The sequence below is a fragment of the Cricetulus griseus genome, chromosome 2 (assembly GCF_003668045.3).
Source record: "Cricetulus griseus strain 17A/GY chromosome 2, alternate assembly CriGri-PICRH-1.0, whole genome shotgun sequence".
In the NCBI taxonomy this organism is placed as follows: Eukaryota; Metazoa; Chordata; class Mammalia; order Rodentia; family Cricetidae; genus Cricetulus; species Cricetulus griseus.
This window is the reverse complement of record NC_048595.1, coordinates 43,405,214-43,429,023: the sequence shown is the minus strand read 5'-3', so window position 1 is coordinate 43,429,023 and position 23,810 is coordinate 43,405,214. Positions and strand designations below refer to the sequence as shown.

Here is a 23,810-nt window from a genome sequence, read left to right as displayed (position 1 = left end):
TTTATCAATCATCTAGACTCCTAAAAGAAGGCATGTCATCTGACTACTTTTTACCTTGTTCCTGGCCCCACCATTCCACAGATCTGTGCCACATAGTAAACACTCAAAAGCAAGCTTTAACTTAAACCGAGCATTGCTGTTGGGTGGCCATTGTGCGTGTCTGACTCTCATAGGAAAACACAATAGGATCTTTGAATATAATCTGTGTTCACCTTCAATGTGCTATTATGCTCTATTTCAGGTTCATCACTCATTAAACCATTGTTAGATGACTTCCTTTTCCGAGCTTCTAGAATTATTTTAAATAGTCATTCTCCAGCTGGCAGTGTCGCCATCAGTCAACAGGACTTTCATCCAAAGTATGGAAAATGCACGTTGTGTTCAGTTTTGGTAAAATCTCTTAATTCCCAACTGTAGTCCAAAGATTCTCTTAATTTGGAGTTGTCTTCCATTGTGTGAGTTTGTTTGTCCTGTGTTTTCTACCACTTAAACAAAAGCATAATGAGCTCTGTGTAAAGTGTGCCTGGCACATAGAGAGCACAGATAAAGTGTTCTGGTGAGTTCTCATCATCAAGGTGGGATAGTAAGTAACTATGTCAGTCATAATTCCAAGGTTGTAGGAATTATGTATAGGGGTTGGGAATATGGCTCAGTGGTAAAGCACAAATTTAGCCATGTGAGAAAGAGGTCATGAGTTCAAGCCCCAGCACTAAAGGGAGAATGAAGAACTACCTCCAAGTAAACTGACTCTAAATATAGGCTTCCAGATTTTTTTAGGAGAAAGGTCTAGTGCCTTGTCATTTGCTGGGTCATACCATGTTTTCATATCTGCAACTGCTAGTAATTTATTACAGTTGTGATTTTTGGAATCAAGGTCTTAGATTAGTCTTTGGGGATATAAATGTGAAATATCCATGTATATTGTTGACCCTATTCAAGTGATAGTTGGACTTTTGTCCATAGAACAGGCATCAATAAGCTGCCACTTAACTTGCTCTAAACTGAACTTAATTTTCTAAAGCAAGAGTTACCTGACTAATCCTGAAGAGACTCTTCATTTCAAAGATGACTGGTACAGGCAAGGCATAGTAAGCAGTATATGATGTCCCATGAAGTGTCATGTGTAAATACTTTTCTAGCTAAAGATTTTCTTAGCAGAATAGGCTAGGTAGCAGGGAGAGGAAATTATTAGAGCTCTTGGAGTGTCCCTAGAGCTATGGCTTTCATCCTCACTCTTGTCTGGTCTTGTCTTGGAATATTTAGCACTAGGTCCCTGGGACTCTAATTAAAGCACCAGAAATTATTAGTATTTTGATTTCTCAGTAACACAAAACAATATATATCTAGCAGTTTTAATGAAAAATTTTACTGGCAAATCCTTCCCTTTTTATTAAAAAAATAATAAAAATAAAATCATATATAGTGCCTGGAATAGAAAAGCTGACATTTTTCACCCTCCCCAGTGTATTAAACTTGTTCACTCATTACAGTGACCTTTCCACCAAAACCTTGAAGCAAAAAATACATGAAAACTCTTTCTGCCAGGTGTTGGTGGCGCACGCCTTTAATCCCGGCACTCGAGAGGCAGAGGCAGGCGGATCTCCGTGAGTTCGAGACCAGCCTGGTCTACAAGAGCTAGTTCCAGGACAGCCTCCAAAGCCACAGAGAAACCCTGTCTCGAAAAACCAAAAAAAAAAACTGTTTCTGAAGTCACAGTAACAAAACAACTACTTTCACCTATGTATATAGAGTCTCCATATTCATTTCTTGCCCATCCTTTTCAATCCATACATCTAGACAAGAATTAAAAGACAGTGTCTCCTCTGTGGCCTTGTCCTTGCTTTCAGGTACAATGGTAACTCAAAAGCCCCAGAGTCCCAGAATCCTCCTCCTGCAGAGGTTGGATGTCCTCTCTTCTGTGTATCCATTCTAACCTGTGATCACTTCAGTAATGCAGTGTCAGTGTTGATTATAGTTCAGAATTACTGCCTGGGTTAAAAGGCAGGCAATAGAGGAAGTCTGCCTTATTGCATGTCACTTTTTCTGTCTCCATTTTCTGTAACAGAGTAGAAAGCTGATTAGTGTCATTGGCGAATTGTTGACCATCAGGCATATTTGAAATATTTATAGGCATCTATTCTTAGTTTCATAGCTTCCCTTTTCTTATTTGAGGGAATTTTGCTGATTATTATCAGGCTAAGAAGATAATAGCTCTGAAACATCTTCCTGCCACCTACATTTAGGATACATAAATGACTAGATTTCCAGCATAGGCCTAATTTAACTGTTTAAGGGATTGTATTACTTGCATTTTGATTTCAGATGTTGATTTTGAAGTTGGTTTGTGCTTTTGTTCTTAGGTGTAGTACAGTAAATAGCCGATTGGCCGCCTATGAAGTACTTGTGATGTTAGCTGACAGCTCACCTTCCAACCTTCAGATTATTACAAAAGAACTGCTTTCAATGCATCATCAGCCTGACCCTGCTCTCACCAAGGAGTTTGATGTAAGTTTTTAGGCCTATTTACCTGTGTGTATTCCTATATGTGGAGGCTAGAAATTGATACTAGTGTCTGAAGCAAAGTATCACTTGCACCCAGAGCTGATTAGTTAGCCAGTTTGCTTGGGGGACCGACACTCCGGTCTTCACTTCATCCACTCAGCCATTGCCCCAGCCCTCATTTAACTTTTCTAGAGTGGTGTCCTAAGTATATAATTTATACTTACTCTTTTTTTTTTTTTTTTGGTTTTTCGAGGCAGGGTTTCTCTGTGTAGCTTTGGAGCCTATCCTGGCACTCGCTCTGGAGACCAGGCTGGCCTCAAACTCACAGAGATCCACCTGCCTCTGCCTCCTGAGTGCTGGGATTAAAGGCATGCGCCACCAATGCCTGGCTTGTACTTACTTTTTTGAAAGGTATGTGCATGACACCAATAATGTATGGAGGGTAGGACGAGTGCTGGAGTTGGTTCTCACCTTCTACCACCATGTGGGACCTGAGATAAAACTCAGGTTTTCAGGCTTTATAGGAAGTGCCTTTACACACTGAGACATTTCTCTAGCCCCTAAATATAAAAGTTTATGACTGAATTTGCATTATCCTAACCACAACAAAGTCAATCTCTTTTTTGCATGGCATGTTTACATACTAAAATCAAATAAATTTTTATCATACTTCATCATTATAGTATTATGAAATATCCTTTCAGTTGGAGGTGAGCCATTTTCAAACTAACCAATAGTTAACCTCAATTAAAAAGTAGCATTCCACCTGGACACATGGGGAAGGGCCCAGGACCAGCACAGGAAGATTTGGTGGACTCTGCAGAGCCCCTGTTGAGGGCCCTACCCTGCCTGGGGAGTGGTGGGTGGATGGGGTGGGTAGTAGGTTGGGGGTGGGGGAGGAGGGATGGGGTGAGGGGAGGGAGAGGGAGAAGGGACTTACATGTGAAACAAGCTTGTTCCCTAACTTGAACTAATTAAAAAAAAAAAAAGTAGCATTCCAACCATTTTTGTTATTTTGTTTTTTGTATTTTTGTTTTTTTGAGTAAATTTATTCTGGCATAGTGCTAGGCACTTGAATTACAAAGCCAGATAAATTGAATAAAATTCATAGATTTGTCATATTTTAAGGTTTTAGACTTTTGAAGCTGAAAAATGAACATACTACCCCAGGTGTCAGGCAGGCATGTACAGTGGAAGAGACAGACTGACCCATCAGCAGGTTGGTTTAGCACTGTGATATCGGTGTAAGTTGGAGGTGTGTCCTGTATGCTGTACTAACACAGAGTAGCACTTTATCAAGTATCTTAAAATGCTTCTAGAGAAGATGAAACTTGAACTAGAGGCTTACAGACTGTGATGCTCATTGAAGCAAGATATGGAGCCTCTTACTGTATGTTAGGATGTTCAGAAAGGAAGCAAGTTGCAGGTACACTGGACTGCTGGTTGGTGATAGGAAGATGCTGTCAAAGCTCAGTTTGCTTTCTCCTCTTATATAATGGAAAGCCAGGTTCACTCTTTGAATGTGTAAGTTAGAACAATGGGGACAGTTGTCTTAGTGAGAGGAAATAACACCTGTGAAGAAGTAGAAGCATATGTGAGCACTGATTTGGGAAAAGAGCTTACTTCTCATACTTTAGTTTGTAATGATGTGTTTTAGCCATGCTTCAAGTCAAGGATGATACCAGCATAAGGACTAAAACAGTCTTAGATAAATAAATAAATTTTTTCATAACAAAAAACGTGCTTTGTATTACAAATGTAAATACATGTTAGCTCCTAGAAAGCTCCCTGCTGTCAGTTCCTTCTGATGTTAATGAAAAGTGTGTGAGATCCAGTAAGGCTTTGAATTCCAAAAGACCTATGTGTTTTTGTCAGTTGTTTGCTTATTACATGGATGCACACACTTGAATGTGGTTATGGTAAGAGAGCCAAGTTCCTGATGTACTCACATTTCCATGTGTAATTATACTGTCCTTTAACACTTGGAGAGGTGCCATGTTGAACATTAGCCAAGATGCCTTATCTGAATAATTTCTACCCAAAAAAGCACTGTGTTAGGAACTGCATTGTTTGATAACATTTGTAAGTAAAACAATAGGGTGTTTTTCTGTCATTTTAGTTGTATGCTTACTAGAAAAAGTTTAATAGAAGAACATTACCTTGCATAAAAAAGAATATGAACCTTCCTTGACTGCATAATAAATACTTCCTAAGCATTGTTCCTTTATTCAGAAAACTACACCAGCTGTTTGTAGACATCTAATGTATCTGCTTGATTAATGCCATAAAGCTTACACAACTGGATTGTAAGTTCTTGGAGATCAAGGACTGTGAGAACATTTCTGTTCTGTCTTAATCCCTGGCACAGTACCAGGCACATTACTAGATCCTTAATAAACACTTGTTGAATGATAAGTGAAGGAGCTGGAGAGATAGATAGTTCAGTGGTTAAGAGCATTGACTGCTCTTCCAGGGGACCAGAGTTCAATTCCCAGCAACCTACATGTATGATAAGTGAATGAATGCAGGTCTACATAGATGAGCTAATACCTGCCTTGTGCCACATATTTTATGAACAGAAGAGGAACATTAAAACCGTTGCATTTTGTCATCGCACCAGCCACTAACACAGGTACTTGAGGAACATAGGTTCTGTTGGTTCAATTTCATACCGTGCTGTACGGATAAGTCTGTATCTACTTTTTCTTCTCAGTCATTCTAAGTGGCTGTTATGGAAGTGTGCTATGGTAGAGTACTCATTCTCCTCCCCACTGTTTCTGTTCCTTTCTTTGTAGTACCTTCCCCCAGTGGACAGCAGATCCAGTTCAGGGTTTGTGGGGCTGAGGAACGGTGGTGCTACTTGTTACATGAATGCAGTCTTCCAGCAGCTGTACATGCAGCCCGGACTCCCTGAGGTGATTTCCCTCCTGTCCTGTGTATCAGGAGTGAATGTGTGGATTTTCTGCAGATTGTTCCATGCTTAATTTCTTGGGTTTGAAGCTGTGGTTGAAAATTCTTTATTAGCTTCTGGAATTGGTAAAGATGTACAGTCACACATTTTTGTAAATCTGTTATTTTAATTGGTTATTTGACCAAATGTAATTTTTGTACATAAAAAATTCTCAAGATTCTATAAAGTCACATTTAATATTTTAGAATATGTGACTGTTTTCAGTGCTTTTTATTAACATAGTCACAATTTGTGGGATAGCAAGCAGTATTTTGATTATAGTCTATAATTACCATGTAGCATTTATGTCTAAAGCTCCTCATCAGCTCCAGTGTTTCCTAATGAAATGGAACTTAAAGAGATATTTTATCCTTGATTACACCAACTAGGAAATGACAAACCTAAATATCTACAGGCTGTCTCCATATCAGATACTCCTTATCATATTTAAAACCAGAGTGGGTACTCACATGTGCATGTTTGGGGCTACTGTGAAGCAGTTGAAAGTTTCTCATTTCCTAGTGCTTTTCTTCACAGTCACTTCTTTCAGTGGATGATGATACAGACAATCCAGATGACAGTGTGTTTTATCAAGTACAGTCCCTCTTTGGACATTTGATGGAAAGCAAGCTGCAGTATTATGTGCCTGAGAACTTCTGGAAGGTATTTATTGTAACTGTAGATTTGATGTTAGGTAATACTTAGTTTGGCTCTACTTCCTTCTCTAATAATAATGGTTTTCTGTCATCACCTACAGCCTATCAACGATTTGAGTGTTCAACAAATTGGCACTTTTGAATGATTAGAACTTTAAGAACAGTCATTCATAATTCTTGGGGATCTGCTTATCTGTTTTGACTGTTTCTTATTCTTATTTTAGCGCTTTAAAAATTGTTTAAAGGAGCTAAAGAGGTGGCTCAGCAGTTGAACTACTTTTGCCGAAAAACAGGTTTGGTTCCCAGCACCTAAACCAAGCAGCTACAACCACCTGTATCTCTGGCTGCAGGGGGATCTGACACCCCTGATCTCTGCACTCATGTGCACGCACCCACACAGAGACATTGATATGTACACATAATTTAAAATGATAATGAAAATGTGCAGCTTAAAATAGTGATTCAGATCATCTCTCTGAACCTGTGGCAGCATCGCTTGTCCCTCCAAATAAAGGATGCTGCAGCACGTTGCCTCACAGAGCAGAGGTCACTTCTAAGAGAGACACTTGCTGTTGTGTAGTCTAAGGTTTCAGAAAGTTGCTGTAATATGAAGGACCAAGAATATGCACAGATGGTAGAATACAAGTGTGTCTCTCGGCAATAAAAACATCCTCATCCTAATATCAAACTCGTTTTTCAGAAGCACTAATGTGATCCCGTGTGTTATGTTGAAAGCGTGCTGCTTTCCCTCTAAAGAATTTCTGTGTAATTCTTGCTACACAGATCTTCAAGATGTGGAACAAGGAGCTCTATGTGAGAGAGCAGCAGGATGCATATGAGTTCTTCACCAGTCTCATTGATCAGATGGATGAGTATCTCAAGGTAACCCAGGTCTCCATCACCCTCTGGTTCCTTCAGTAGTTACTGAATGGTGCCTTAAGGTTCACAGTAACTGAAACTCACCAACCAGGAAATAGTCATCTTGAGCATCACAACTGCAATTCATTCTTTCAGCATTTAAAATGAATGCATACATGTTATGGGAGTAGTATTCTTTATTCATCTAAGGTGATAAAATAGTGTGGTTCCCAATCTACACTTCAGAATAAATGACCATTCATGCATGTGTATTTTTGCAATACCCCTAAGGTAGTCTGGCTGTAGAGTGCCCAGGGAAGTGGTGGTCCCCTGGAGGCAGTTCTGGGGACTAGGTAGAATATTATTTGTGGTGATGCTTACGTTCAAAGCTTTCTAACTTTCCCAATAAAACATGTGACAGACTTGCCCTGAGGTGCCACTGTACATCGTATCACTAGCACAATTATTATGGTTCATCTGTTTAAAATAACTTAGAGATATATAGTCTCTGTCCTTAAGAAAAAAGCGGAGATTGTCAGAGTTTCTGCTACCTTGCACTTACAACACAGAAAGGGGACTTGTCATGATCAGCTCTCATGGACCCTTCTCTCTTCCTTCTCTTCTTACTGTTTGCATGCTTGACACTGGGACTAACGATGGGTTTTTAGCCTTCCTTTAGTTTGTAACTGAAACTACTAGTATTACTCTTTATATTTTGATGGCTAAACTAAAATTTTTAAATAAAATGTTATGTGAACCAACCTATACGTTCTAGAGTTATCAGTTAAAACTTTAAGTTTTTATTCCAACAGAAAATGGGACGAGAACAAATTTTTAAGAATACTTTCCAGGGCATCTATTCTGATCAGAAAATCTGTAAAGATTGTCCTCACAGGTTAGTGAAGATATCACTGTTGTCACTGCTGCATTCAACAATGACTATTAGGGGTGGGGGTGTAGCTCAGGGGTACAGCATTTGTCTAGCAGGTACAAGACACTGATTTTCATGTCAGCACCATGGGGGAAAGTATCTTTAAATGACTTTTTAGGAAGTTATAAATGTTAATTTGTTGACTGACTTGTAGATTTATTTCTTAGTGGATCTATAAATGTTCAGTGAATTATATTCCTTCGGTTTCCATAATTTCTTTGTAACCTTAAAGTATTTGTTGAAAATCATGTTTTGGTTAGTATGTTTTAAAATCCTGAGACTTGTCTAATTTTCCTGGCTTTTGAGGAGTATGTTAAAGCTCAGATATTATGACAGTTGCATTGGTTTTCCATTCATGGGTTTCTGTCTTTTCCCAATCAGATACGAGCGTGAGGAAGCTTTCATGGCTCTCAATCTAGGAGTTACTTCTTGCCAAAGCTTGGAAATCTCTTTGGACCAGTTTGTTAGAGGTGAAGTTCTAGAAGGAAGTAATGCATACTACTGTGAAAAGTGTAAAGAAAAGGTATTACATTTGCCCTTTAGAAGAAACAATGTTAGTTGCTTGTTCCTGCATACAGGTTGTTGTTAAGCTCTAGTTACCGCTCCCAGTAGCTTGTGCTATTATTTGTTTTACATGGATACCAAAAGCTTTTACATTCATTAATTTGATTTCCTCCAGGAGTTAATTAGTTTTTGCTTTTTCTTAGAGAATAACAGTGAAAAGAACATGCATTAAGTCTTTACCTAGTGTGTTGGTAATTCACCTGATGAGATTTGGCTTTGACTGGGAAAGTGGACGATCCATTAAATACGATGAACAAATACGGGTAACTTCTTTCCCTTTCTGAAATTTTTCTCAGCCATGATCCCCAGCTTCCCTCTTTCCTTTCCTTCTTTTTCTACATCCTGTCAGTCCCTGAAAAGCAGCATGAGGAGTCTGCAGCCCTTGTTTGGGAAATGGCTGCTCATAGGATTGTGAATCTGCTCAGGCAGATGTAAATGCTTGCTTCTGTAATACACAGGCCTGTCAGAGACACCAAGGACAGGAGTCAGCCCTTGTTTCGGGAAACACAACTCTTACTTTGTCTGACTTTACTAGGTACTGCCAAGTACACTAACACTAATGTGTTCTTTTTACTTTCACATAGTTTCCCTGGATGCTAAATATGGAGCCTTACACAGTCTCAGGAATGGCTCGCCAGGATTCATCTTCTGAAGTTGGTGAAAATGGGAGAAATACGGATCAAGGAGGTGGAGGATCCCCACGGAAAAAAGTTGCCCTCACAGAAAACTATGAGCTTGTTGGTGTGATTGTACACAGTGGGCAGGCACATGCAGGCCATTACTACTCCTTCATTAAGGACAGGCGGTAAGGCCTCTCACAGACGCCCTTATGTACGCTCTGCCTTCCCTGCTGAACTCTACCATCCATGCTCACTGCTGGATAAGCTTTTGGAGAGGGGTAGTGGGTAAGGCAGGGTTTTATAGCCCAGGTTGGCCTCAGATTCCCAAACCTGCTTCTGCCTCCTAAGTGCTAAGATTACAGACCCAGCTATAAAGAAATTCACATTATCCTTTGTTCTGCATTTTGTATTTTTTAAAATTAGGATAACTATTTTTACTCCTTTGATGTGAAAAGCTTTAGAAATTGAAATCATTACACGTCTATTGCTACATTTTTCAAATCGTATAATGTTTATCTGACCTCTGTTTGTAGGGGGTGTGGAAAAGGAAAGTGGTATAAATTTAATGACACTGTTATAGAAGAATTTGACCTAAATGATGAGACCCTGGAGTATGAATGCTTTGGAGGAGAATATAGACCTAAAGTTTATGATCAAAGTAAGTATTTATAAGTAGATATTTTCCTCTTTTTTTTTATTTTTTTTATTTTTCTTTTTTTGGTTTTTCGAGACAGGGTTTCTCTGTGTAGCTTTGGAGCCTATCCTGGCACTCGCTCTGTAGACCAGGCTGCCCTTGAACTCACAGAGATCTGCCTGCCTTTGCCTCCCAAGTACTGACTACTATTAAAGGCTTGCAACACCACTGCCTAGCTCATTTTATTTTTTTAATATTTAGTTTTCTATCAAATTCTAAACAATATTCTTTATATAAAAAAACAATAGATTTTGTTCTTTTGTATTCTTCCAAGTATAGAACCACAACTATTTTTTTACCTTTTATTTCTTAATATTTTTTCCCAAATAGAATTGCATTATATTTCCTTCTCCCTTTCCTTCCTCCCATGCCCCTCCACACTCAAATTGATAACGTTTTTCTTCATGATTGTTATATATGTGTGTGTATGTTTGAGTGTAAATATATATCAATACAACCTGCTGAGTCTGTTTTTGTTGTTTTGTATATGGTTTCAAAGCTGACCACTCTGCATTAGACAACTCTTTTGATAGCCAACATGATATAATCAGGCTGCTTAGGGGGAAAAATGTCTAAAAATAATGGGAATTAACATAAATCAAGAGGATGAAATAACATTAGGGAAAACTAATGAATGAAGAATTTCAACTTTAAAAATAGTTCCAGAATTAGTTGGACACTAAAATTGTAATTTCCATTTGACTTACACAGAAGTATAATTATTTACAGAAGATGGTTCTAGGACCTATGTTTTCCAAACGCTTATTACACAGTGTGATAAAAATAGCTTTCCTCAAGGGGAAGTACCTTAACTTGCATTCTAGGGAACACTCTAAAAGACCCATGTTTTACTTATACTTTGCTCTCTGCAAATTTAGTAAATACGTTGATGAGTTTGTAGGCCCTTTATTATAGAAAAACATGTTAAGAAACATCTTACTTACCAAAACTTCTCTCTTAATTTCTTGCAAAATAGCAAACCCATACACTGATGTACGTCGAAGGTACTGGAATGCCTACATGCTTTTCTACCAAAGGGTGTCTGATCAGAACTCCCCTGTATTGCCAAAGAAAAGTCGAGTCAGCGTTGTAAGACAGGAAGCTGAGGATCTCTCTCTGTAAGTTCTCTCCCATATAACTTGCTGTGTGGTTTCAGTGGGTATTGATAGGATCTTTATAATGTATGCTCAATGTTTAAAAATAATGAGCTAAGCTTAAGAGAAATTGTAAAAGAAAATAGGAAGTCTCTTGTTTCTTGCTCCAAGACTTTATTGCCCTGGCAAGAAGTTATTTTGTATTTGAAACATGTATATAAATTATTCATGACAGAATTAAGATTTTTACTTTCAATCTAGAATGTCCAAATCATAATACTATAACCGAAAAGATAGGTTGGTTTTGTTTTTTTTGTTTTTTGGTTTTTTTTTTTTTTTGGTCTTATTCTTAGTGAATTTGCCTTTTCTATGTTGGATCAGAAAAGTATGCTGTTTATGTTTAAGTCCAGTACCCAGTATTTAAATGTGGCAAGTTTTAAGACTGCTGAAACAAAAACCCCTTTATGCTCAATAAGTGTTTGATTCTATCTCTCAGGTCAGCTCCATCTTCACCTGAGATTTCACCTCAGTCTTCTCCTCGGCCCCATCGGCCTAATAATGACAGGCTTTCTATTCTAACCAAGCTGGTTAAAAAAGGTGAGAAGAAAGGACTGTTTGTGGAGAAAATGCCTGCCCGAATATACCAGGTAAGAAGATGTAAATAAGAATGGAGAGGTGGGTCAGCTGTTAAGAGCACTTAACTGCTCTTACAGAGGACCAGGGTTCAATTCCAAGCACCTACATGGTGGCTCACAGCAACCTGTAACTCCAGTTCCAGGGGATTCAGTACCCTCTTCTGACCTCCCAGAACCAGACACACACAGTGCAAATACGTAAATGGAAGCAAAATACTGATACATAAAATGAAAATAAATAAATTTTTGGATGGGGGCGCAGATAAATAATTCTCTCAGGAAGAATTACTATCAGAAGGTCAATATTGCAAGTACAGAGAACTTCTAGTTGCCTTTTCTATGTGCCGTTCTCATGTGCCACTTCATCACTCTCCCTTATCCTTGTGTCTTCTAGAACAGTTTTAGAGGCTGTAGAGATAGTGGCACAGTGTGAGAACACAAAAATGAATATGCACTCAAGATTGCCAGCACCATCCCTCAGCAGAGAAACACATTGTTGAAATTATTTTATGTGAGAGAACAAGTCAAGACGCAGGACCTTCAGTAAAGACTGAGCTGACAGTTATGGCCACTGGTTACTGAATACTTGCTCTGTGCTCCAGACCATAAACAAGTTTTAGTTTGGATTGGCTTCTCAAAAACAGGTTTTCAATTATGTAACCCTAGCTGGTCTAGAATTCACTGTGTAGATCAAGCTAGCCTCAGACTCACAGAGATTCATCCACCTCTGCCTCCCAAGTACTGAGATTAAAGGCATACACCACCACACCTGGATAAACAGGTTTTTACAAATTAATTAAACTTTCTAAATCTCTTGTAGAATAGAAAGTCTTACTCCCTCAGATGGAACAAAACAAGGCTGATTATAAAAGGAAATGGCCTGCAATCTCACAAGGCAAGGTTTGAAATCAAGACTGTCCAGTTGCCAGATCCAGACCTTACACACTAGACAACCTGAGCTAGATAGGCAGAGCCATCGAATATAAGGAAAGTGTGCAGTCTTCTTCAGAAGAAAGAGCTGAACTGCCTGAGTCAGGGAGGTATGGAGGTGCTTGTGTGTAGGGAGTTTTGTTTGGCCCTTCACACAGCTTGCTGAGTTCCCCAAAGGATATCAGAAGGGGTGATACATATCTACAGTGCCTTAGATTTAAAGGAAGATTTCTCTCATTTTTCAAAATTCAAAGCTTGCAAAAGTAATTATAAATTATAACTTGCTTTTTACAAGCCTTTATTACCTAAACATTTTGGTAGAAATATCCCTCCACATATTATTTTGCCTGTTTGTTAAAAATAACCACTGATTTTGTTTTGTAGATGGTGAGAGATGAAAACCTCAAGTTTATGAAGAATAGAGACGTGTACAGTAGTGACTATTTCAGTTTTGTTTTATCTTTAGCATCGCTTAACGCTGTGAGTAACTAGTTGTAATTAAAGAACTAAAGAAAGTGATGCCCTTATTTCAGGTGTTAGCATTCGGCTAGATACAAAACCCCATTTCCTAGAAATGTGTTACTTATGGATGACGCTAACATGCAGGCAGCTTTGGGACTGTGTGGATTCTAAGTGGTATTGGTTACACATACTGATTTTTTAGATTTTTTGACAGATTTGGGGGACTATGTGTTCAAGTGCTATGAATCTTATCAATTGTTCCTCTGCTTTATGGATTAACTTGTAGTCATATACTTACTGTCAGACTCAAAATTAACTCTCCAGTATTCCTTGTCTAGAGTACAGTTGCCAAAAAGGGCAAAGACTCTATTCTGAGAGGGCTTCATTTAAAATGTAAATGAGTATTTACTATTACTAGCTGGCTAGGCTTTGTTTGTTTATGACAGGATTTCATGTAGTCCAGGCCATCTCCAAGGACTTGCCATGTAGTTGTGGATGGCTTTGAACTACTTACCTTTCTGCCTTCACTTTCTAATTGCTAAGATTAGGTTTTTCTTGTTAACTTTATCATGCATCATTATTATTTTCTATATCAAATTGTGAAAAATGCCCTTTTTTTCCTCCCTCTCATAGACCAAATTAAAGCACCCATATTATCCTTGTATGGCAAAGGTGAGCCTGCAGCTTGCCATTCAGTTCCTTTTCCAAACTTACCTACGAACAAAGAAAAAACTCAGGTAAGAGGGATATGTTTTACTAGTCTGTTACAGAAAACAATGGTTAATTGGTTAATTCGGGATATTTTTAGCAATGTTACAAACTCCAGATAATATTAGCATCTTATTTATCACTGACTTTATCTCCAGCACCTGATAAGGTGCCTACATCATTATAGATTCTGGGTTAGGAATTGTTGGTCTTTTTATATGACTGAAGGAGACAGAGAGCTGAGGGGTGGTTTGTAGAAAAATACCTGCAGAAAGAGGAGATTTGGGTTGCAGCTGGTTAAGATTAGAAGACTATGGAGCTCTGGCTAGCAGAGAACACTTCTCAAGTGTGGGTTTGGGGAAAGACTTTGCAGCCAGACTCCTAAAGAAAAATAATTAATAGTGGCAGCCTCATTTTATATGTAACAGCCAAAAGTACATTAAGTGATAACAGTATTAGATGATGTTAGAAAGAACATGTTTCTGTCCTTTAAGGTCTACATAGAATTACATAGAGGAATTCAGTTACTACTCCCATTTGTGAAATTTACTCATGGTATCTACATACTATATGTACTGTTTCCCTTTTGTCTGTATTTACTCTTTGCTGGCCACTGGAGTCTTGGGTGTGAGATGAGATTATGGGTAGTATAGTCAAGCCACCTTTTCTCCGTCCAAATCTTGAAACATGACTCTGTTTCAAGCTTATTAATGATTTTAATAATATGATATAAAACATAAGCTGTTCTAATGGTAAGCCCTTGATGACATAGGCTTAGATGTGCCAGACAAAATGTTACAGATCTGGCCTTCATCAGTTGAAGTTGACTGATAAAGATATAAAAGAAAAAATCAAAAAGTAAACTAAAGATGTAGATACCTGCACATGTTTTTGTCCTGTGGGGGAAGAAGGCGTTATACCATAAATAACTTAAACATGGAAAAACTGGGTAAGTAATGTGAGTGGGTAGTCACTGGATATTTAATCTACCCTTTGTTCCTGGCCACAGTGGAATAGGTAGGTAGACAGGTGTGACACACTGTGAAACAGCTCTCTGTGGTTACTTGCTAGAGCCTAACATTGCTCTTTGCTCTTTTAAAGGGTTGATACTGAAGAATGGATTGCTACTATTGAAGCATTACTTTCCAAGAGTTTGGATGCTTGTCAGTGGCTTGTTGAGTATTTTATTAGCTCTGAAGGACGAGAATTGGTAAAGTAAGTGTCAAGATATCTTCATTAAAAGAAATCTGTGTCTTTTCCTGTCATTTAGAAGTAAGGCTTCTTATAACCCTTTACATTTCAACTTGAAATCATTTTTCAGATTAGATTCTATATAAGCTTTTCACAGAAGCAGTAAGGAAATTAGGTCATTCCAAAATCATCTGTTGGACTAGATACTGGCAGTTTCCATGACTGCAGGGAGAGAGAGTAAGGTGATGGCCACCAGGTGTTCACAACATACAGACCTTTAATCCTTGTTTTGGCTCAGGAGAAGCACAAAAGTCCCTTTCCTCAGGTACTCTATGTCTGGTAACAAGTAAATAGGGACTATTACAGCCACTACTATGTAATCTATCTATACTTAGATTCTGGCCCCCGAAACGTTAGCTGTGATAGTACATTACCTGTGTACCTGTGAGGAGAAGAATAATTTACCATTTCAGATAAAAATTCTAGAGTCTCCAGTCACTGTTATTGCTTGCATCTTACTCCCAGTTGAGCTTATTGAGTCAACTTCCCTTATCCTTGATGAGTTCATCATTATAGAGGAGCCCAGCAAGACCCCTCCAATGTTAGCGAGAACTTGTCCTGTCTCCTTGGCCCCAGTAGGCTCTTCCTTCCCTCTGATTCCAGCTCTAACCCTCTCATGTGAGATCACCCTACTTCTGAGTAGTAGCCTAGTCGTGGGTGTCACTGAGAAAGTGATTAATAAGTGGTCACTCATCACACATGCCACACATCTGCCATAATCTTCTTCCATTCCCAGGTTATAAAGTGCTGTCTCCTCTCAAAACGAATCCATATCTGCCAGCCTTCCCAAGGAACTTGGCCTTTCAGTTAACTGGTCCTTGTCTTTATCTTGTAGACTTCTTCCATCGGGTCACTTCTGTCAGCATAACAGATATTTTTTGTGTTTAAACAGACACACAGCAGGAAAGTGAGATGTGCAGGTCCCTTCCTACTGAGGGAGCACAGTCTGGTGATAAGTTGGAAATTTTATTGGGTTTTTATTTTACTTTTTATGTTACTGGGATAAAACCAAAGGCCACTGAGCTACATACCAGCCCTGCTTCTTTTCTGAAAGGTCTTTAGTAGGTTCCCCTTGCACTACAATAAAATCCAAAAGCTTTACTTGATCTTTACTTTGTACTTTCCAAGCTTGTAGTGGTCACTTCCTCCTTGCTGTCTGTCACCTCTTAGCCAGCCTGATTTAGTGGCTCATTGAACATGCTCAAGTTTTGTTTTTGTTTTGTTTTTTTACCTGCCCTGTATCCCTTATACCTGATACTCCTATCTGGAACATTGTTCCCTCTGCTCTTGACATAGTAATTGCCTTTTGCTCCTTCAAATGTCCACTTAGATCGCACATACTCAGAGACTGATGCAGACCTGCCCTGTTGCTCTTATGTGCTCCTTAGGATTTTGTGTGTGTGTTCTACTGAGCCAAGTCTACTTGTTCTCTACTGAACATAGTGCCTGCCGTATGACACACTCAAATATTTGTTCACACACATCATGCATCTGCATTTGGCTCATGAAGAGAAAACTAATAAACATTTCTTGGAAGAGTTATTATGTACCTGTCCCTTTAAAGCGTACAGTAAATATAACCTTTTACCCAATTTTCTAATTCAATTGAAAATATTTTCCCAGTAGATCTCCCAAGCACTGTGCCAAAGAATGATTATACATTTGGAAGGTGCATAGAAAATATTTCATTTAGCACGTTATTTATACAAAGACACACTTGATTTTGAGTGTCTCTTGAGAAATTGTCTTCTTCCTTTGGTAGTAGTTCTTAGTATTCCTGATGTCCAGCATCCCAGTGGATTACCTGATCTTTTCTATAAGGTTTAATTACTTTGTGCTGCTGTGAGTTTTAAGAAGCTAGTAACAGGTGCTACACAGATGGCTCAGCAATTAAGAGCACTGGCTCCTCTTACAGAGGACCCAGTTCAGTTCCCAGCACCCACATGGCAGCTCACAGCCATCTTTAACCCCAGTTCTGGGGATCCATTGCCTTCCTCTGGCTTCCTAAGGCACCAGACATATGTGCAGTGCACATATATGCAAGCAAAACATCCATGTGCATGAAACAATAAATCTTTTTTTAAAATCTAAAACAGATAAGTAAAAGGAGTGGTTTTTATCTAGTTGTTTTTGTTGTTGTTGTTGTTGTTGTTTTTCCGAGACAGGATTTCTCTGTGTAGCTTTGGAGCCTGTCCTGGCACTCGCTCTGGAGACCAGGCTTTTATCTAGTTCTTTATTCAGAATCTTTAGGATATTATTTTGCATATGTGTGTGCATATATGTGTGTGGGTATATGTACCTGACTGCCCTTCTGTATGGAGGCAGAGAACATACTCAGGTCCACCTATCTCCACTTGCAATCCTGGCATTGGAATTAAGTGTGCATTACCATACCTGGTTTTTTAAAAACCAATCTGGGAATTCTGGGAATTGAACTCACGTTTTTTAGGGCAAGCACTTTACTAAGCTGTCTCCCCAACCCATAGAGCCTTAAAGATAGTATATCATTGCTATAATTAAAATATGTCCTCACTAGTGCACATAGGACAGAGAGAGAAGACATTCATAATGTGAATATCCCTTTTCTAAAATGCTTGGGACCAGACTATTTCGGAGATTCTTTGAATTGAGGGATATTTGCATTTACTGATGTGTCTTAGAATGGAACACAAATATAAATATTTATTCACTTTATTTTATGTAAATATATACATAATCTGGAAGTAATTCTATGCAAAATTGTTCATCTTTTTGTATGCTAAACGGCTTGATGCTATGGAGTTTTCTAATAGTGACTTCGTATAGTCACTGGAATTTCAGATTTTACTGCATTTTGGAGTGAGGATGGATAGATAAACTCTGTAGATACTTATGTGACTGAAATTCGAAGATGGTGACGGCCTCTTTTACATCAACACCCCATGCTACTACTTTCTTTACGCAAGTTTTTAATGTAGGTTCTTGTGGTGTTTGTAATAGTGAATGTTTGCAGTTGATGTAAAGAAATGTAAACCACTAATGTAAAGGATATGTTATATCCTTTAAGAACTTTTTATTGTAGACATTTATAAACACACATCAAGGTAGGCAGAAGTATCTCACAAAGCTTTCTCTTACCTGCCCCAGTCTCCATGCATGGGGTTGTTTTTTCTTCTATTTTAAAGCTAATTTCAAGCACATAATGCTTGTACAGGTCCATGTCCTACAAAGTTCAAGCATTGGTTTTGGTGTATATGTCTCTTGTGACTGGTAACCTTTAATACTTACATTCCCTAGTCTCCTCTTTTTTGTCTTGATTTTTATTTTGGAGGACACTGGCCACTTGCCTACTAGACCTCCCCCATTCTAGATCTACTTTCATTTTTCTGTGTTACACCAGGAAATATACAGTATTCCTTAAGAGTTTATGCATCTGGCTAGTGCAGATGTTAAATGGGTGTCTGTTGTCTTTTCAACATTTGAATTACTACTTAAAATCTTGGTGGACTTTCAGCAGAACCCATCTGTTTGGTTCCCATGTCTCATTTACAGCATATTAGAGTGACCTGGGGAAGCCACGCTTGCCTGTGACTAAGCCTGAAAATTCTCAGGATACTTGAAGTAGTACCTCTGAGTCATTTTATTTTGTGGCTATTAGATTGGAAGTAGGTAGCACAGGTTAGGGTTACATACTTGTGTCCTTCTTTATATGCGTTTCTCTTTATTTTAGGGTTTTCTTGTTGGAGTGCAGTGTGAGAGAAGTACGCGTCGCTGTGGCCACCATTCTGGAGAAGACCTTAGACAGTGCCTTGTTTTATCAGGATAAGGTCAGTCTCACTGTAAACTTTATGTATTCTGCTTTTATCAGATATTCTCAGTTGTACAGAATAAGAAAAAAGACCTAAAATTGGTGTCTGGGCGTGTTTATACATGTATGCACGCATGCATGCATGTGCACGCACATACACAGTGACTTTCTGATACAGGCTAAGATGAAAGCATTCTGTCCATCCCTCTTTATGTTCCAGATACCAAGATAGAGACTGAAAAGAGTTCAGATGTGCTTTTGTCTGCTTTAGGATTTTCCTCTAGAACACTCCTGGCCAGTCTTCTCTCAAGAACTTGTGTTAGACTCTGAAGTAAGATTAATCATTGTCTAGACACACTAATCTAGACATTCTGAGTCACACTTGGCTGTTTCCTCAAAAGCTATTTTCCTGATCGGACTGCTTTTGGCAACCAAACCAGTGCCATTCATCCCAGGGCAGGGTAGTCTTCACAGTCTTCATCATTCCCTGAGTGTTGTTTCTATCCTTCAGGATACTTTCTTCTTCGTTACCCTATTCTCTGCAGTTATATCTTCAGAATCTTAATTCAACATACACATGATAAAACAAACTATGGTGTTTATTCCCATCTTCAGTTCCCAAAGGTTTTAAGCCTATGGGGAAGTCTGTGGTGTATATTATCAGCCTGGTTGTTCAGTTTGTTACTGACTCTTCTCAAGTACAACAGTTACTCCCCAAGTTTGCTGTTTCAAACAGCTGATACTACATGGAAAACTTTGAAAAATAATAGTTTCAGAATAAATTGGCTTCTTACAAACATTGACTTCAGACATTTTGTGCATCCATGAATTACCGGTTATAGAAAAGACTGCTTCAAATTCAGATGTTGACTTCACTGTATAACCTTAAGCATGTTCTTGGAGGAGGATGCTTGGGATCCAGTGTCTGGGCACCCAAGCCCTTAGTTCCTTAGTACCACCTACTCTACCAAGCACTATTAGACCAGACTAGCCAAAGAACAGGATGCCAAATGTGCCCTTTAAAAAAAGGTTTTGAAAGTCCTCCTCTCATTTCCAGGAGTCACTAGACTTTCATATCCTATAAAGCAGTAGTTTTCCATTGGCATAAGCAGCAGAACCTCTTACCAAACAAAACTGTACCTGGGTTATTCAAGCTGCTTGGAGAGCTTGAATACCATTGCTCTAAAACACTCCTGTGGGAGTTGTCTAAGATGTCTCAAGAATGCTTACCCTAAGAACTCTCTTGCTCTCCTTCTTCCACTGTATACTCCAAAGGAAAAAGGGAGATTTAGTGCAGTCTCCTTACAGATAGGGTTAGGTCATAGAGCATCACCAACCTTTTAAAGGCAAAAGAGCAGGTAGTGAAGAGAAAGGAGTAGAGGGTATAAGCATGGAAAGCCATTCCTGAAGTCAATTCTATTTGATATCCAACTAATGTATTTTTGTGTTTGTTTTCCTCACAATGGAAATTATACCTCTTGCCACCCACTATATCTGTACTGTAAAGTACTTTGAAAATGAAGTGCTATGTAAGTGCTAACTTGTATTGTATTTATCATGGGTGTGACAGGATGGCTGGGGTATTCCAGAAGTCTATGAATACCATCTTCAGAGGAATATAAGAGTAGTGAGCCTGGTCTTAATGCTTGGATAATAGATGAATTTCTAGGGAGTTATCCAGAAACATTTGGGGTGGGAGGGAAAGCAGAAGCAATGTCATACCAAAATGGTTTCTAAACAAATAAAATGTTTTTCAAAGCTTTCCATGAGGCGTCAGCGGGCTTTCAAGTAAGTTCCTAGTTGAGTCGGTATTGCCGTGTCATCTGTCAGGCTGTTGCTCTCCATTTGCTCCATCGGCTTGGTTCTAGCCCTTCTGCCTGTGTCTGTGTTTTATTCTCTGCATCTGTGACTGTGAAGAAGCAGCCTAGTGGAGGGAGGGATTCAGAAATCCATCTCCCCTTGGTACCCCACCTCTCTGTAAAACAGAGAGATTATCTTTGAAGAACACATGACAACTGGGACAGTAGGATCGTGACCTGAACAGTGGTACCTAGGAAATAAAATAGCCTCTCCCTTAATTCTTCTATAATACTCACACTCTTCTGGAAGGTAAAAGGATAATTCTGATTTGTTCTCCAAAGCATAAATCCATCTAAATCTGAGACTGGATTGTATTGATTTCCCTTTGTTCTTATGGTGGTTTACTTCAAATTAATCCTATGACAAGAGTCTGTCTTGTCTTCGTTTTCTTTATATAATTTCCTCTTTCCTCTTGCCAGTTAAAAAGCCTTCATCAGTTATTGGAAGTCCTGCTTGCTCTTTTGGATAAAGATGTCCCAGAAAATTGTAAAAATTGTGCTCAGTACTTTTCCCTATTCAACACTTTTGTACAAAAGGTAAATTATTGTTTTCTAATTACTGTATTTTCCTAATGCAGTAGATTTATAATCTAAGAATACTTCATACATGGAAAAATACTAGATCCCATTCTGTATAGTGGTTTCATGAGTGTTTCTAATTAAATCCAAATTAATGGATTATTTTACTTGCAAGAATTATGATACAAGTAGGTATAGTTACAAGTGTTCACTACACAGAAGTAACAGCACTTAACATAGTAATTTCTTAGAATGTCTCATGTGATTATATTTTTAAAACAACTTTTATCTGTCTGAAAGTATAATTTGCCATTCTATTGTCTTGTGACAGCAAGGTATCAGGGCTGGAGATCTTCTTCTGCGGCACTCGGCACTGCGACACATGATCAGCTTCCTCCTTGGAGTCAGTCGGCAAAACAGTCAGGTAAGGACTGTTTCCTCTTTTCTCAGTAAGATGCTGCTGGGTTTCATTTTGTGGATGATAAGTGTTTTACCTTCATTTAATTCTGGGTAGTAATACTATGAAGACCTTCAAAGTCTTTGGAGATTAGGGGAAGAGGGGGCTCAATGGGAAAAGGAATCAGTGGCCTTGGAGCCCTCTCGTTCCTTCCTTGGGCTGTGAATGTTTTGAGGGTGGTTGAAATCATCTGTGAAGCTGGGCTGTGAAAAACTGAACTATACTGCAGTGGGACGCTCTCAGTCCAATGCTAGGAGCATGTTAGTTCCCAGAACATTACTACATATGTGGCTGGATGTGTTCATACATGACCTGTTAGAAATTCCTATATAGCTCTTTTCCCATCCATATATTTCTTTTGTTTGATAAGGTTTTTAAATACATAAAATTCTGGAATCCAGTAGCAATAGGGTACTTCTTTTGGACCAGGCACACCTGGCCTTTCTCTTGTGGTAGTTTGGATGCTTACAGCTCAGTAAAATGGGCAGTGTTACTCTTGTTCTCTGACAAGAATTGGAACACAACTGTGCTAACTTATGCAAGGTCACAGAGCACATATGTTGGTGAAATAGCGATCTGTGCCCAACTCTGAGGGTTTCAGAGTCTCAGCCTCTTTACTCTGTGCTGTGCTGTGCTGTGCTGTGCTGTGCTGTGCTGTGCTGTGCATGGGCAGGCAGACTTGCCACCTAAGCTCCTAAGCTTCTCTCAGCTCCCTGTCACATCACCGAGCAGCTGTTACACTTAAGTAGTAAAAAAAGAAGGACTGATACCATAATATGCTGTGCTTGTTGACTGTTGAGGTCTGCAGTACTTCTCTTTCATTTCAGACTCCATCACAGGAACTGATGATTAACAAGTTTACTGTATTAGCACTACTGTGCAGTTAATATTGTCTTGCATTTGTAGAATACACTAGTTTTGAAGTGTTTCATTTGGTCCACAGAACCACAAAATGGGCAGAGCAGGTAGTATTATCTCTGCCATTTCATGAAGATTGTTACGGAGAATTTGCCCATTTACACAACACACTAGGGGCTGCCATAGGGCCAGGCCTCCTGTCCTCCAGCTTCATAGGTTTTTCCTATTACACTGAGTCTCTGAAAAATACCTGGCATGTCATGAGCATACCCAACCTAAACTGAATACTTTGAATGAGTTGATTTTAGAATCTGAGTTAATGTTTTTCAGGGGAACAACCCTTTGAGATACCTTTAGACCAGTGACTTTTTATATGTTGACCTCTTCTACTCTGGACATCAAGAGATATCATGATTCAGTAAATTAGCAGTTAGCAGATCCTTTACCCACACAGAATAGTGGCATGTTTTAATCTTCTCTGATAATAGATACGCCGATGGAGTTCAGCACAAGCACGGGAATTTGGGAATCTCCACAACACTGTTGCATTGCTGGTGTTGCATACAGATGTCTCTTCCCAGAGGAATGTTGGTAAGTTTGACCCTACATCAGAAGCTTGAAGAGAAGTACTGATCTTAGGAAATGAATAAGTAGTGTTTGTTTCTCAGGTATTTGAGGCACACTTAGAGTTTTTGTTTTAATTAATAATAAATCTCACCTTATTTAACTAGTTTATCGATAACAAGAGAAGACAAGTTAATCATTGATTTGATACAGAAAAGAAAAAGTTTATTTTAAAGTGCTCTAGGAGCCGGGCAGTGGGGGCGCACACCTTTTCAAGGCAGGAGCTTGAAGCATAAACAACACAAGATTGCTGCTTACTGGTTTGCCCCCTTCAACTTGCTCAGCCACCTTTCTCATACAACCCAGGTCCATCCACCTCCCTAGGGATGGTATTACTCACAGTGGAACGGGCCTTCCTACATAAATTAGCAATTAAGAAAATGCCCCACAGGCCAATCTAATATGGGCAGTAGTTGAGGTTCCTTCTTTCAGGTGACTCTTGGTTTGTGTCCAGCCTACAGCTAAAGCTAACTATGACACATGGTTTTGAGTACAGTTTGCTTCCTACATCTGACTCATTCATCTCAAAAGACAAAAGACTGCTAATTGTGTGAGTTCAGTTTTACAAAAGAAAATAAGCGTGTATATCCTTAGTTTTCTAGAATCAGTCCTTTTATGTGGGTTGAGTCTGCTTTAGCATAGTTGGTCTTTTGCAAACAATTACTTGAAGAATAATGATTTGTCCAGTGTCTCTTTGGTAGCAGCTTTGGGTACTTTTCATAGCTATAGCTGAGGCAAACTTTGGAAAAAAAAAAAAAAAAAAAAAAAAGGAAATTGTCTTCGTAGCTTATTGGTCCAGTAGACTAAAGGACTGAGTTGTAAGAACTCAGCAATTGTGTGTGCAAACCTGA

General features: G+C 38.9%; 1 protein-coding gene across 4 annotated transcripts in view; it reads left to right on the top strand.

Annotated features, from left to right (window-relative positions):
- Positions 1 to 23,810, top strand: part of Usp24 (ubiquitin specific peptidase 24) — a 128,058-nt gene that overhangs the window by 91,876 nt on the left and 12,372 nt on the right. For all 4 annotated transcript variants that reach the window (XM_035439736.1, XM_035439737.1, XM_035439735.1 and 1 more), the window contains exons 41-59: positions 242 to 359; positions 2,361 to 2,505; positions 5,298 to 5,417; positions 5,990 to 6,115; positions 6,892 to 6,990; positions 7,779 to 7,861; positions 8,279 to 8,420; positions 8,605 to 8,724; positions 9,046 to 9,266; positions 9,615 to 9,739; positions 10,752 to 10,893; positions 11,366 to 11,516; positions 12,819 to 12,914; positions 13,530 to 13,633; positions 14,706 to 14,819; positions 18,565 to 18,661; positions 20,922 to 21,038; positions 21,352 to 21,444; positions 22,824 to 22,926. In XM_035439736.1, coding sequence (XP_035295627.1) covers positions 242 to 359; positions 2,361 to 2,505; positions 5,298 to 5,417; positions 5,990 to 6,115; positions 6,892 to 6,990; positions 7,779 to 7,861; positions 8,279 to 8,420; positions 8,605 to 8,724; positions 9,046 to 9,266; positions 9,615 to 9,739; positions 10,752 to 10,893; positions 11,366 to 11,516; positions 12,819 to 12,914; positions 13,530 to 13,633; positions 14,706 to 14,819; positions 18,565 to 18,661; positions 20,922 to 21,038; positions 21,352 to 21,444; positions 22,824 to 22,926 — 2,316 coding nt within the window. The remainder of the gene's footprint in view (positions 1 to 241; positions 360 to 2,360; positions 2,506 to 5,297; positions 5,418 to 5,989; positions 6,116 to 6,891; positions 6,991 to 7,778; positions 7,862 to 8,278; positions 8,421 to 8,604; positions 8,725 to 9,045; positions 9,267 to 9,614; positions 9,740 to 10,751; positions 10,894 to 11,365; positions 11,517 to 12,818; positions 12,915 to 13,529; positions 13,634 to 14,705; positions 14,820 to 18,564; positions 18,662 to 20,921; positions 21,039 to 21,351; positions 21,445 to 22,823; positions 22,927 to 23,810) is intronic.